We start from the raw sequence: 13,932 nt of genomic DNA, 5'->3' as shown, positions 1-13,932 counted from the left end.
CTGACCAACCGTGTGGGGGTTACCCAGGGATAATACAGCAGGATTAGGACGTTTATGTTGCATAATGAACACTGTAGCCATTACCTATGACACTGAAACCAGAGAGCAGCTCCATCAATCATGAAGTATGCTCATAACAACAAATACAACTCCGACAATGATTGGTGGAGACTTCGGAGATCCCTGCATGGCAGTAAGTAAACACCTCCACCGTGCGTACAGTGATACCTTCTCTGAACAGGAAAAGCAAGGCTCTTCCGTGAGAACAGAGGCAATTGCTCATCCACTATACATAGACTGCACACTCACCCACATGTACTCTGGGTAATCTTTGAGCCTCTCCAGCCCCTTGAAGACGGTTTCTCTGTCCTCTTCCCACTTCCTCTTACAGAAAACAATCTCCAGGAAATACCAGGTCCAGCCAATCAGAGGAACCTTCAGCAACTCATGTTTCGCCAGGACTTTGGAGCTCTGAGGGTGGGGCAGAGAGCACAGGTCACAGGTCACATGGCAGGTGAGAAGATGGATGCTCACAGGAGGACATACAGAAAGCGGTGTGTGTTTGTGCCAAGTTGGGGATGGGTGGGGGGGGGGGGACGTTGTAGTACATCTGCTGCAGGTTTGGTACCTCAGCTCTCCTTGGCTACTACCCACAACCTGTGATAAGACTGACCCCCTGGGCTAAAGACCAGGGTCACATCGAAGGGAACTAATCACTCTCTTAGCGCTCCTGTTTTGTCACATTCTGTAGTGTACCTTAATACGCTCACTCAAAGAGAACAGACTGAGAAGTAGAGGAAATGGCATTCAGGGGATCACATAAATATTTTATAGGTCTTGAGGCATCTTGACGATGCCATTTATTTGATCTCTAGCTCTAGTGCTGGTTCACTCACCACTCACATATTCACACACACACACACACACACACACACAGTCACACACGCATGCCACACACACGCAGCCCGCAGGCACTCACCCCCAGGACGCCGTAGCGCTCACACATGGTCCAGCCGCAGAGGAAGTCGATCTCATAGTTGTGGTTGAGGATGATGATGACGTGCTCCGTGCCGAACTTGTCCACTGTGGCCTGGTCAGTGTAGAGCGTGCAGTCTGTACACGACCACCATTCTAACAGCATCACCAGCTCTGCAGGAGAGGACAACATCAACACGAGAGCTGGACACACACCCTGTCACGATATGACTTAAATGCAGCGTACACACAGTCACAATATGACATCCGCTCTACCACAACAGACCGTGAAAACTGACAACAAACAAGAAAACAGTTCTTGTTCTCTCTCACACACACACACACACTCTCTCACACACACACTCTCACACACACACACACACACACACACACACTCTCTCTCACACACACACACACTCTCACACACACACACACACACACACACACACACACACACACACACTCACGGCTCCATAGGGAGTAGGACAGCCTGCAGTTGATTCTGCGGTAGAGCTGCTTGTTGAAGGGCCAGATGACGCAGGTGCACAGCTGGATGAAGTTGATGATGAGGCCACTGACGACGAAGACGAAGCCGACGAGCAGCTGCAGTATGAAGAGGGACTTGAGGTACGCCAAGAGACCCATGATAGAGCCCCTGTCTCCGTACGACCTGCCGAGAGGGAGGCACCTCCGTTAAGACCCCGCCCACTCCAGAGAGACTCGGTCGGCAAACAGACCCTTCACTCCTCACTGGCACAGACTCTCTGTTTCTTCACTGAACCTGTGATGGTGATGACATCTCCCATGGGCGTGTAAATGTGTTCATCCGTGTGCATGGAATCCCAATGCAGTGACCCCATAGCCTCAGGCCTACTTCTTAATAATACTGTTCTCTGGGAAACACAGAGCCTTCCCCTGCCAGCGGTCTATCCAGTAACGGCCTAGCTGGAGATAACTGTAAGTGGAGACTCAAGAATTATGCAGTTGGAAGTTATGAAATCGATAAATACTTCAGTTTAGAAAAAAAGGATAAGAACAAAAAGGGAAAGGAAGCAAATGGGAATTTGTTGGGAGGACCTCTCTTGAGTGATCACCCGTCTGTCAAACACACTCTGAGATGGACGCCCGGTGGTGCGGTACATAAGGAGGACGACTCTGAGGCCATGAACAAACCCCGTGCGGGCGTACTGTAGATTCAACTTTCCGCCATGCTGCTTCCTGTGCTGTGATCCCATCTCTATCTGTGACCATCTCTGTTCTTCCCGTCTAATTAAAGTGGGAAAAGGGCGGACTGTCTCCCATCCTTTTTAAAAACTAAATGCATATAAAATCAGTGTAGGCTTCAGACTGTTCTAATATGATAAGCCTATATGGGCTGAATGGCCTGTTTACCTTGTGTGTCTCACAGTGTCTACGTGTTAGGCAGTGTCCATATATAAGGCAGGGTCTGCATTTGGCAGCTTTTGTGTATTCAGCAGTGTCTGTGTGTTTGGCAGTGTCTGTGTGTATGTGTGTGTGCGCGCGCACCTGTGTGTGTGTCTCACCTCGGTGCTGTCCCTTTAAAGACCTCGTTTACACGGTCCTTCACTCAGTATGATGGACCTGAAGTTGGAGAGGAGAGGGGTCTTAGGCATAAGTAAGAAAAAAACTGTTGTATCCTGTTAACCCAGCACAATGGAAATAATATAGATGAGACAGAGATTATTGATGACCTGGAGGAGAAAAAGAAAAAGAGAGGAAGGAAGAGAGAGAAATACTGCTCCTGGTACAGAAGCGCTTGACTGTGCCTGTGAGAATGAGGGGGTGGGGGAAGAGAGAGAGGTATAACTCACATACTGAGGAGAGAGAATCTGCTGTGTGAGAACATACTCCACACCATAGATCAAAGCAGTCTGAGAGGGAGGGGAAAGAAGGCAGTAATGTTCAGTGCTTCAGAATGCAGTAATGTTTAGTGCTTCAGAATGCAGTAATGTTCAGTGCATCAGAATGCAGTAATGTTCAGTGCTTCAGGAGGCCGTAACGTTCAGTGCTTCAGAAGGCAGTAATGTTCAGTGCTTCAGAATGCAGTAATGTTTAGTGCTTCAGAAGGCAGTAATGTTCAGTGCTTCAGAATGCAGTAATGTTTAGTGCATCAGAAGGCAGTAATGTTTAGTGCTTCAGAAGGCAGTAATGTTTAGTGCATCAGAAGGCAGTAATGTTCAGTGCATCAGAAGGCAGTAATGTTCAGTGCATCAGAAGGCAGTAATATTCAGTGCATCAGAAGGCAGTAATGTTTAGTGCATCAGAAGGCAGTAATGTTTAGTGCATCAGAAGGCAGTAATGTTCAGTGCTTCAGAAGGCAGTAATGTTCAGTGCTTCAGGAGGCCGTAATGTTCAGTGCTTCAGAAGGCAGTAATGTTCAGTGCTTCAGGAGGCCGTAATGTTCAGTGCTTCAGAATGCAGTAATGTTCAGTGCTTCAGAATGCAGTAATGTTCAGTGCTTCAGAATGCAGTAATGTTCAGTGCATCAGAATGCAGTAATGTTTAGTGCTTCAGAATGCAGTAATGTTCAGTGCATCAGAATGCAGTAATGTTTAGTGCTCCAGAAGGCAGTAATGTTCAGTGCTTCAGAATGCAGTAATGTTCAGTGCTTCAGAAGGCAGTAATGTTAAGCGCGTCAGAAGGTAGTAATGTTTAGTGTTTCAGAATGCTGTAATGTTTAGCACCTCAGAATAGGGCTGCACCATATATCCAATCATGTTTTTAAGCATAATTAGAATAACCACCGCCATGGGGTGGTTTCCTCTCTTATTTCTCTTATCATACTTGATATGGTAGTAAACAAGCAGAAAACACTGACAGCAACACAGGAAACACGCTCCATTGAGCCAACCTTCACTACCCTGCAGCAGATATACGATCATAAAAAAACAGGAAGCAGGTAGTGAGGCGTATGTCTGCATGTGCATGTGTGTGAGTGTGATCTATATTTCTGTTATTCTGTACCGTGGTGTTACAGTTAAAAAAAGAGGGGAAACGACCCCAACCCCCCACACTGGCCGCAGACGGGACCGAACCGATACAGGGCTGGAAATCTTCACATCTCCCAAAGAGGAATTGACAAAGCAATTCTCTCACAGTGATAAATGTGAGTTTGGAATGCAAGGGATTGCGCAGCCAATCAGATGCAAGGGATAATTCGGAGGCCAAATGCAGAGAGCCGGCTTTGGTGGGACTTTGATCGGGACATGGTGGTTAACACCCCTGCTCTTTGGGAAAGTGTGGCAGGATCATTAATGACCACACTGAGTCAGGACCTCTGTTTAGGGTCTTATCTCAAGGTCCCCGGGTGCAGCGCGTTTTTAGTGCAGCTGTTCTGGACACACATCTATGTGCTGTTTCTCAAGGGCACGACAGACACACACAGCCAATGCGACATGCTGTGATGGAGAGAGTGGAACAGAGATCACTAACTTAGGGCAGTGCCTGTCATTATCACCACTGCATTTTAGTTTGTTCACAGTAATTGTGGTCCTCCAGGAAGTAACTAAGCTGGAAACTTTTCTCTCACCTTCTAATGCTACTTGTAATTAAAATCACTACAAGTGCTATTGTGGTAAATGTCGCAGTCTTTATGCCATTTATTTCTAGTAGTATTTTTATGTCACGTCAACAAAGCACTTGAATTGAATTTAACTGAAATGAACTGGACAGAATTGACCTGGCTGAGGTCAGGATGGAAAGGAGTTCACAGAAGACTGACTGTGAGCGAGGAGTGACTGTGAGAGAGGGTGGGAAGCAGGGCAGAGACATTGCTGACTTTCCTTTAATCTCCCTATGGTCTAGTTCCTTCGCAACACAATAAACTACTGACTTCACATACCAGACTGTCTGTGCCTCAGTGTGACAGATAAGAGTGTCAGCAGGATGTAGGCCCAGAGTATGTCAGCGCAGACGAGCCCAGCAACGTTCACCTTATAAACAGATACTATTTAACTCTGCCATTCACCCTATAAACAACACCATTCACCCAATAAAAAACACTATTTACCTCGTAAACAGCACCATTCACTCTATAAACCACACCATTCACCTTTTAGACAGCTACCATTCACTTTATAAATAGAATAGCACTATCACCCAGTCACACACACGCACGCACGCACACCCACACACACACACAAACACACACACACACACACACACACCCCTCCCCCGTTTGGAACAGGGCCCTGCTCCCCACTCACCCATAGCAGCAGGGAGCTAGGCTCCGCCTCTGGGGCTCAATTCTGTGACCTCTACCCCACTCCCCCTCTCTGACACCACCCAAGCTCTACACCATCCTCCACTGGGACCTTCAGCACTCCGACCCAAAATGTCCTCCAGAGGCGTGGCTGTTTTAATCACCTGCGGGACAGGCATACCTTTAGACTCTCACCTGTCTATTATATCTGAGCGCAGGTAAATCTCTTTATTCTCTCATTCTTCTGACTCTCTTCCTCTCTGCCATACATCAGCACCAAAAATGGGGCAAATCAACAGTTTTGAATAAATAAAAAAACTGACATAAACATATGAAAAAAGGCAAAAAAAGACCATATGTCAAAACATAACCAGGCAAAATCATTCCATTAACCTGAGATCAAAAGACTGAATGAGTTGACTGAATAGTCATTTAATTAAAGAAAATTTTTTTAAAAACTGCCACATGAGTATTCTGATTGATTCATTTCTGCACCTCTCATTCCCAGGTACACATTTCACAAGAACAGACTAGCACATGGATAAATGCACATTCACTATTTGTACTTGGCACGCAGTTCACCCAGCTATTTGTGTGTGACTTTGACCGCATTCCAGAACTTTGTTTTCCTGCAAAAACACACTGAAGGGATGAACTTTAACATTGATTCCCTCAATAATTTCATACGAACACTTTATTTTAAAAAACTATAGCAATAAACACAACAATTTCATTATCTGTCCACGCTATGCACTTTTATGTGATTACCTACATACACAGTTTCAATGATGTGTGGAGAAATTATGAGTGCTGCCTCATATAGCTTTCAATTAAAAACAGCCATAATCACTTTATTTTGGTCTCGCTGACTGTAAAAAGCACAATACCCGTGTGCCTGTGATTCGACTTTGCTGTATAAGAACGAGGTCAGTGGTGAATTCAGTTGGCGTGTGAAGAACACACAAACATCCCTTGTGAGGACCTACAAAGATAACTTTTTTTTTCCCAGAGAAAATTCTGAAAATGTAGCCCTTGTCTGCAGGCAAGAGAGGAGAATGCAGACTCGGCAGGTGTAGACAGGAGAAATCACGAGCGGATACTCCTCCCCCCAAGGCCAGCGGATCAACTTTGCATTGTACAAACTCCAGTGAGAATGACTCCGGGTGAACTCCACCCATCTCCACTGTCATCTGCTACACGGTTGAATGTGACGAATCAAGAATGAAGCTGCAATCAGCAGAGGAGAGGAGTGGGAGGGCAGTCTGATCTCCCCATACTGTTTTACAATAGCTGTGGAATAAATAATATTATGATAAACCCTGAACCTTAACCTTCCAGAATAGCACAAGAAAAACTATACAGTGATGTATTAAGGCAGGCCTGTTCACACAATCAATGCATTTCCTTCCTGTCATGCACAACTACACTGCCTACAATTCACCGGTAATGTTCTGTTAAATTTTACAACAACAAAAAAAGGTATACACACAATGCACTTCCCATCTGTTTAACTGCTATACTCACAATGCACTACCCAGTTTTAAAACCAGTGTACACTACCTGTAGCTATAACTGCTGTGCAAATAACAAACTGCCAACCTGTTCATCTCCTGTACCCATAATGCACTGTCAACATATTGAACACTGTACCCACAAAGCACTATCAACATGTACAGCCAATGTAATGTATACAAAACACACACTGTTCACCTGCACAGCACATAACTTTAGGTCCACCAGAGCAGCACAGTTCCAAACTCACCCATCTGAGCACAATCAATGGGAGAGAACCATTTCTACAGGAGAGCAGGAGAGGACATGCTATACACACAGACCCTTCACCCCAAGAGGAACAGAACACGAATCCTACACACCTGGTGTCACCAATAAGATCCTGAATGTGGTTGTGCCTGCCCTGCTCCGAGAGACAGTCAAATAGAGAGAGAGAGAGAGGAGAAAGGGGGAGGGGAGAGGGGGAGACAGCCTTCAATCTGGCCCAATAGTCACCCAGCACAGCGCCTGCCATCAGTAAGCTGCTCCTCTCTGAACTTTGTTCTGCATAGCTTGTGTGGCATCTCACTGCGAAAGAACGTCCATAGGGGTAGGGGAGAGAGGCTACTATGTGCTGGCAAAATCATTTGTTTATCATGCCAAAAGAGCTCTATTTGAATTGATTTGAGAAAGAAAGCAATATGGAAAGAGGTAAAGAAGAAGCATATTGAGATAAGAGAGAGAGAGTGAGAGAGAGCATATCAGTGAGAGAGTGAGAAAGAAAAACACACACACACCGTTAAGCTTTAAAGCTCCACAAAATACTGGTCCCTGCATAGAGAGCAAGCCCTAATTTTAATTCTGGAACCGATGAGGAAACAAGGAGAGGAAAACAGATGAAGAGGGAAGAGGTTAACTGACTGACGTAAGCATCTAAGACTGCGAACAGGAACGAAGCTCACAGTTTCCTTATTTATCAGCCTCCGGCCCACATTATTCACCCCACATGCTCTCTGGAGCAAAGGGAAGCCCCATGATGAGAAATTAGTATGTGAAGTCTGATTCATTCTAGCACTAGGTTATAGGTCAATGGCTGAGTTGGATTTGAATCCCTGCCCACAGCTGGCGCTCCATCCTACTTGAGACCATGATTAATCTGAAGTAACTCACCATTGGTTTACTAGCAAAACCCATTTCCGGAATTTGGGCAGTCTTACCTCACATCAGAGAGCCACCCACCCTGGTCAGACTCAATTAACCTGACGTCTATGAGCTCGATCAAGTGAGACTATCCTGGGAACACACCACCAGACTCTGGTGAGCACCTAGGTGCACACTGCCACCCATGCCTGTAACAAGGCCAAAGCTGCCATTTCAGTCTACAAGGTTCTAGAAGTTTCTAACACAGAAAAGAGAAAGAATAGCAGTGACAAAAACTAAACCAGAAAGTAAAACCTCTGGGGCTTTTATTTATCAAGTTTAATTTCAGAAAACCTTTTTAACTGCCAATTTTCCTTTATTCACCAGTGAACAAGAGACCTGTTTCCCATCATTGTCAGGAACTGAATCAAACATTACTGCACCACAAAATGCCATTTTACCCAGACACTCCACACAAGAACCCCCCAGATATAGGTTTTCCTGTAAATGGTAAGACTAAGTCAGAGGTCCCCAGCAGTGTCTTCCATTTCCATCAACTAAGCATCAACTGACTGACTTTTTCCAATGGAAGAGCAGGTGGTACTCCAACAGAATTCACTGTGCTAGTAGACTATGCCACAGTAAATATAGCCCATATTAGCCCAACTGAGGGAAGCCAAACACCAAAAACAAACATATGCGAAGCAGAACAGCAACACCAACACACACACACGCACATACATAAAACTGGGTACACCGTTCCTAACACACTCTAGGAACTTGTGGAACAGCTGATCCATGGCACCTCAGCATCTTATGGATATTAGAGGAGGAGCTAAACCTGTTCACAACAGGACTGCATTGTTCACACAACACACATGCGCGCACACACACACACACCCAAACTGTATGCAACATACACCCAGCCAAGCCTCCACACCCTCTCCCCTGAGGCAGCCCTGTGACAGGGACTCACCAGTAGACATAGTACCCCAAGGCCATGACCAGCACGGCCCCACAGATCCCAGTGAAGATCATCACTCCTCCCTGGTTCAGCATCTTTCTCCACTTCTCTGTCCCCCCCTCCTCTCAAGAAAAATTAATAGAGAATGGGGGGGGGGGGGTGCCCCAGCAGCCGGACGGAAAGAGGAAGGGGTAAAGCGGAGTCCGTGTATAGCCGTGTAAATCTCCACGGCGATTATGAGGACAGCAGCACGAGCAGAAAGACCCCAGAGAGAGCAGGAGGAGGAGGAGGACAGCACCACCAAAACCGTCTCCTCAGCAGAAGAGGGGATTGTGGGCCGTAAGGCGCGGGAGCCCGGCGGAGAAAGGCGGCTCCTGGAGGAGCGGCGAAGCGGCCCGGAGGAGATCCCTGGGCACGGGTGCGGGCACAGGCCAAACGCAGAGAAACGCACACCTCAGCGTGGCCCTGTGGGTCAAGACAGCGCTGGGCGAAGCTCGGCACAGCGGAACCAGACGCGGGTGAAGAGGAAAGAGGAGGAGGCACCTCACCATCTTCCCCTGTAATCCCCTCAAATCAGATTAGCGCTGATTAGCTAGCCTCTGGCACCCTGGATAAGTCACCTCCAATTTCCATCAGCAGCAGGAGAGGGGGTTGGGGGCGGGGTTAAAGGCCAGCGCCCTGGTGAGTGGGAGCGCCACTCTGCATTGGCTCAAACTGGTGTCAATCACCAACAGGTAGGCCACTCTCACATCAGGCCATACAAGGAATTGTCTTTATTTTTTATTATTCCTCTGGAATAGTCATTTTTTTACAGCTGGACCCAATTTCTTAAATTTCATTTTTTAATGAAATTGAACAAAAGGCCCAAGAAAGTCTAGAGGAGGAGATTAAAGTGTGATAGAGAGAGGGGAGCAGTATATAGTGTGAGGAAATAAAATAAATTTACGCGCAGCTATGTCCTCGTTTTTTTGTGACAGCATCTACTGAAAACATAGATTTGTGTTTACTAAACCATCACATGACCTTCAGGGAAGGGAACTCTAGGGCCCAAAATTCAGGAGCGGTGCCACTGGCGTAATAACTGTCCCCATCCTCTCCCTTCACCTCTGTTATAATCACAGTGATCAGGCCTGCTGCTGTAGAATGGTGTTCAGGACACCAACACTTAGGCCTACATACATGGAAGAATTAAGTACAATGACACAAAAACAGTTGTATCAAAAAGTAGTTGTCAATCACTGACTTATTTCAGCCAATCAAAAGGCTCCTTGGGAAGAAGTAGCTTTCCCTGTGCACACATTCAGTGATGACAGACAGGCTCCAAAGTCTCCTCCAACAATCACAATAACAATCAATGGGATCAAAAACAGTCCAAATTCCATCATGCACTTTAGGACAGCTCCTCATTAGCACAGTCTAGTAAACCAATCATAAACTGGATCAAGGCCATTTTGCCAGCCCAGGCAACTCACAACAAAGGACCCTTGTGCAACACTCTTAAGTGCCTTGTGAATGTTGCAGAAAACTCTAAATACACACCGTTCTAAAATGTCCTTCTGAACCGAGGTCAATAACTCCTGAATCCATACTGTCTAAAGGTAGTGATAACCCTCTTACTCCTAGGTACTGCACCTATGGCCTCCAGCAGGACACTCATCTTTGAGACATTCATTATACCACCCAAAAGCCTCCCACTTCATCTAACCCCAGCTAGCTGAGAGAAGAGCGCACGTGTGTGTATGTGTGTACACATATGTATGCATGTGTCTTTGTGTGTATGTGTTTAGTTGAAAGAAGAAGTGTGTGTGTGTGTGTGTGTGTGTGTGTTTATGTGGCTGTGAGGAGAAAAGAGAAACTAGAAATCACATGACACAACCTTTGACTCTGTCACCAGGTGCTTATCATGTTTAATGTGTGCGTACATGCATGCAAGCATATGCGTTGTGTTACAGACGGTTATCAATCAAAATACCTTATATAGAAATCCAAAGAAAATGTGTTGAATACAAATATTTCTCCTTCTCAAAACTGAGCAATGTCATTTGGAAGGTTTTCATTTTTCAATCCACATTTGAGAATACATGTACTCCTGTGTGAGCATTAGTCTGTTTATATGTGAATGTATGTGTGTCTGTTAGTATATGTATGTTTAGTGCTTGTGTGAGATGTGTGCATGCGTGTCTGCGTCTTTGCTTTGAGTGTATGAGTTTCCATGTGCGCAAGCCTGCATACTGCAGAAAGAATCAGGTGCTCCTAAGTGCTGATCCATCCACTGTACTTGCGTTTTATGATCCTTCAGCAGAAGGAAACGAGCCGGCAGCCTGCCCTCTCCCTCACTTCCCGAGGACCCTGCAGCCGCACTGAGCATGCCCACAATGCACCCGCTGACCAAAGAGAGCAGCCACGTGGTGCTTTCTCCGCACTGCTGAACTTGCTTTAGTGGGGCTTACAGCCCCTGTGATCTCTGCTCACAGTCAGGAAGCTGAGGGATACACAAGTGTAAGATCCTGATAATCTTTCCTGAAAAGCCGTGGAACACTTACCAGTTACTCTCACGTGTGCCTTAAGTGCTGCCAAATTATTTAAAATTTATGTCATAGTCCAGCCTTGAAAGTATTGCAAGAATGATTGGGTGAGTGTGTAGGTATGTGCAGGTGTGTGTGTGTGTGTGTGTGTGTGTGTGTGCATGAGTGTAAGCATGCATGTGTGAGTGTGACGTGTGTAGGAATGACAGTTGTGCAAGTAATCAGTGTGCGTGCGTGTGTGTGTGTGAGAGAGTTAGTGTAAATTTAATCCAGTCAGCCCACTCTTCCTGTTTCCAATTGAGCTGCATGCTTACTGAACCTGGCTCCACCTCAGATAATCTATGACAGCACTGTCATGGATTCCATACTTTCAGCGCTCACAAGACCCGTCCTCTCACCAACGACAGTCACGTTTAAGTGCTAGAATTTTGCCATGGTTAGAAACATAGAAACATCACTGTCTAATGCATAACAGTAATGTATGTAAACTAAGGAAATAAAAACATTTTTACAAAGAATCTGTTACCAGCTCACTGATCAACTGTGCTAAAGAAAAACTGAGAGAGAAAGCAGTAATCTACCAAAAACAGAAGCGCATAAACCTCAGGCCAGACTACAGCCATGTTCAGCAAGATGAAGAAAAAGGATGTCTGTTCTGCTACGGCTGCTGTACCAGACTGCTGCTGCTGCACCCTACTGCTGATGATAATAATTACATCACCATATTCATTTAGCAGAACCTTTGATCCAGAGTGACTTACGAAGCAAGAGGACATAAGTGCATCCACCTGATTAACAATAGGAACAGTGGCCAACAGCACTCCCAGACCAGCAAGTGCATATCAAACATCTGCATGCAGGTCTGTGTGTGCGTGTGATGATGATGATGATCGATTCATGTGTATGTAAGTGTGTAAGACAGAGAAAACAAACCGTAGTCTTCTGTAGAATATAAATGAACTCAATTTAAGTTTAATACTAGCCATGTAATGAAAAGACCACACGCGCAAAGTAAAATTTAACTCTGACACTGCCATGTCTGTTCAGCAGACCAGAGTACCACCATTACAAAAATGCACAAAAAAGTCACAGAATATACAAAATCAAAGATAATGTTTCAATTTAAGAAAGGGTTTGTTTAATCATGTTATAAATCCAGTGAACATCCCTGAGGCAGGAGAATAATGAGAACTTTTAACCGAAGTCCAAAACTAATTAGTTGTCAGAACCAAACTCATTAACGCTCAGAATACAACAGATTAAATATATATATAACGTCTGCAGTCAGTCTGTCCATATTAATTATAAAACAAGTATTACCAGAGTTACAAGAAATACCACAGGGGGAAACTGAAAGAGATAGGCTAGTGTCCGTCCATGCGGGGTTACCCGCACACAGGAAGCATTTCAAGCAAAATGTCACCTAGCTGCTCACACGTTAAAGTGCACAGATCGGCAAATAAAAAGATTTTCGCATCGTGAACGCAAAACCACGTACACATTGGTACAAGCACCTTACAACAAAGAAGTTGAACTATAGTAACCCCGCAACCGGATGATGTAGAAGACAGCTTGACAGAGCATGCAGCGGCTTTCCAGTGCGCAGGAATACTAAATGTTTTCTGTCCCAAAATAAAATCAGCGGGTATCACGTTACGACGAACACATCATACGAACACGCCAGGCTACGCTCCAATGAAAAAGGCACACTATTAATGCAATGAACAGCAGCCCTAAGTACAATGCCACACTGGCTACCCCCAAAGTAACGATACTGTGCCCAAGCAAACTAACAAACTTAACTACGTAGCTACCCAACGGCACACAAATAGAAGAAATTACTTGCTACAATTATGACAGCCTCAATGTCGCTAGATAACAATTGCATTATAGCTACATCAAAAAACGACCTAAACCCAGCATTCACAAAACCAGCAAGCTATCATGCTAATACGCTAACAAATAGTGTAACTAGCTTGCTATCGAACTAGCAAGCTAACAAAACAGCTAGGTACCTGTTCTCTGGTGCTGGATTGTGCAGTCTACGGATTGGTCCACACTAGATGTTGCACACTTGGTATTTCAGTCGCGTAATTTTCAGTGAAGAAGAGCTGATGTGAAGAGGACTGTTCAATATGACTAGTACTGTTATCTGGATGGTGGGTATTGCGGTCCGTTACGGGACCATCCTAGCTCTCCTAGATAGATCATAGATGCACAAATGCTTCCGGTCCGGTCCGACTTCTCACACTTTTCTTCAGAAACAACACTGAACCGTTCCTATTTGTACATGTTGAGAATTTCTACGTTTACTACCACAACCACTACAATTACTCGGGCTGATAACAACAACAATAATAATAATAATAATGCATGCGTCCCATATGCAATATGACAACAAGCAATTACAGATCTTCTGTATGTTAATTTTAGTAAAGGTTACCTTCGGGAGACCCCAGGGAGTTTTATGAGCCTGTTTAGACCTAGATCTTTTGGTATAGCAGACCAAAGGACTCATATTCATGGTTGAATATTCCGCAGTTGCAAAGCTCACAAGTTCAAGACTTTTGTGCGAATGCAATATGCGTGCCAGCGTGGCATATCAAACTACAGAC

At 45.2% G+C, this 13,932-nt stretch overlaps 1 protein-coding gene across 5 annotated transcripts in view; it reads right to left on the bottom strand.

Annotated features, from left to right (window-relative positions):
• LOC118214154 (1-acyl-sn-glycerol-3-phosphate acyltransferase gamma-like) overlaps positions 1-13,783 on the bottom strand; it is a 21,050-nt gene extending 7,267 nt beyond the window's left edge. The window contains exons 1-5 of one of the 5 annotated variants that reach the window (XM_035393797.1): positions 13,761-13,783; positions 2,520-2,577; positions 1,443-1,645; positions 980-1,149; positions 310-471 (exon numbers count right to left, since the gene is read on the bottom strand). In XM_035393797.1, the coding sequence (XP_035249688.1) occupies positions 310-471; positions 980-1,149; positions 1,443-1,620 (510 nt within the window). In that variant the 5' untranslated portion in view covers positions 1,621-1,645; positions 2,520-2,577; positions 13,761-13,783. Of the gene's footprint in view, positions 1-309; positions 472-979; positions 1,150-1,442; positions 1,646-2,519; positions 2,578-5,201; positions 5,226-6,959; positions 7,120-13,332; positions 13,561-13,760 lie in introns of those variants that run through there. The other 4 variants (XM_035393793.1, XM_035393795.1, XM_035393794.1 and 1 more) reach the window with 4 other exon arrangements.
• Positions 13,784-13,932: the final 149 nt, after the last annotated feature.

This window comes from Anguilla anguilla, chromosome 15 (assembly GCF_013347855.1).
Source record: "Anguilla anguilla isolate fAngAng1 chromosome 15, fAngAng1.pri, whole genome shotgun sequence".
NCBI classification, from domain to species: domain Eukaryota; kingdom Metazoa; phylum Chordata; class Actinopteri; order Anguilliformes; family Anguillidae; genus Anguilla; species Anguilla anguilla.
The sequence above is the reverse complement of the archived record's forward strand: the minus strand, read 5'-3'. Positions and strand labels throughout refer to the sequence as shown.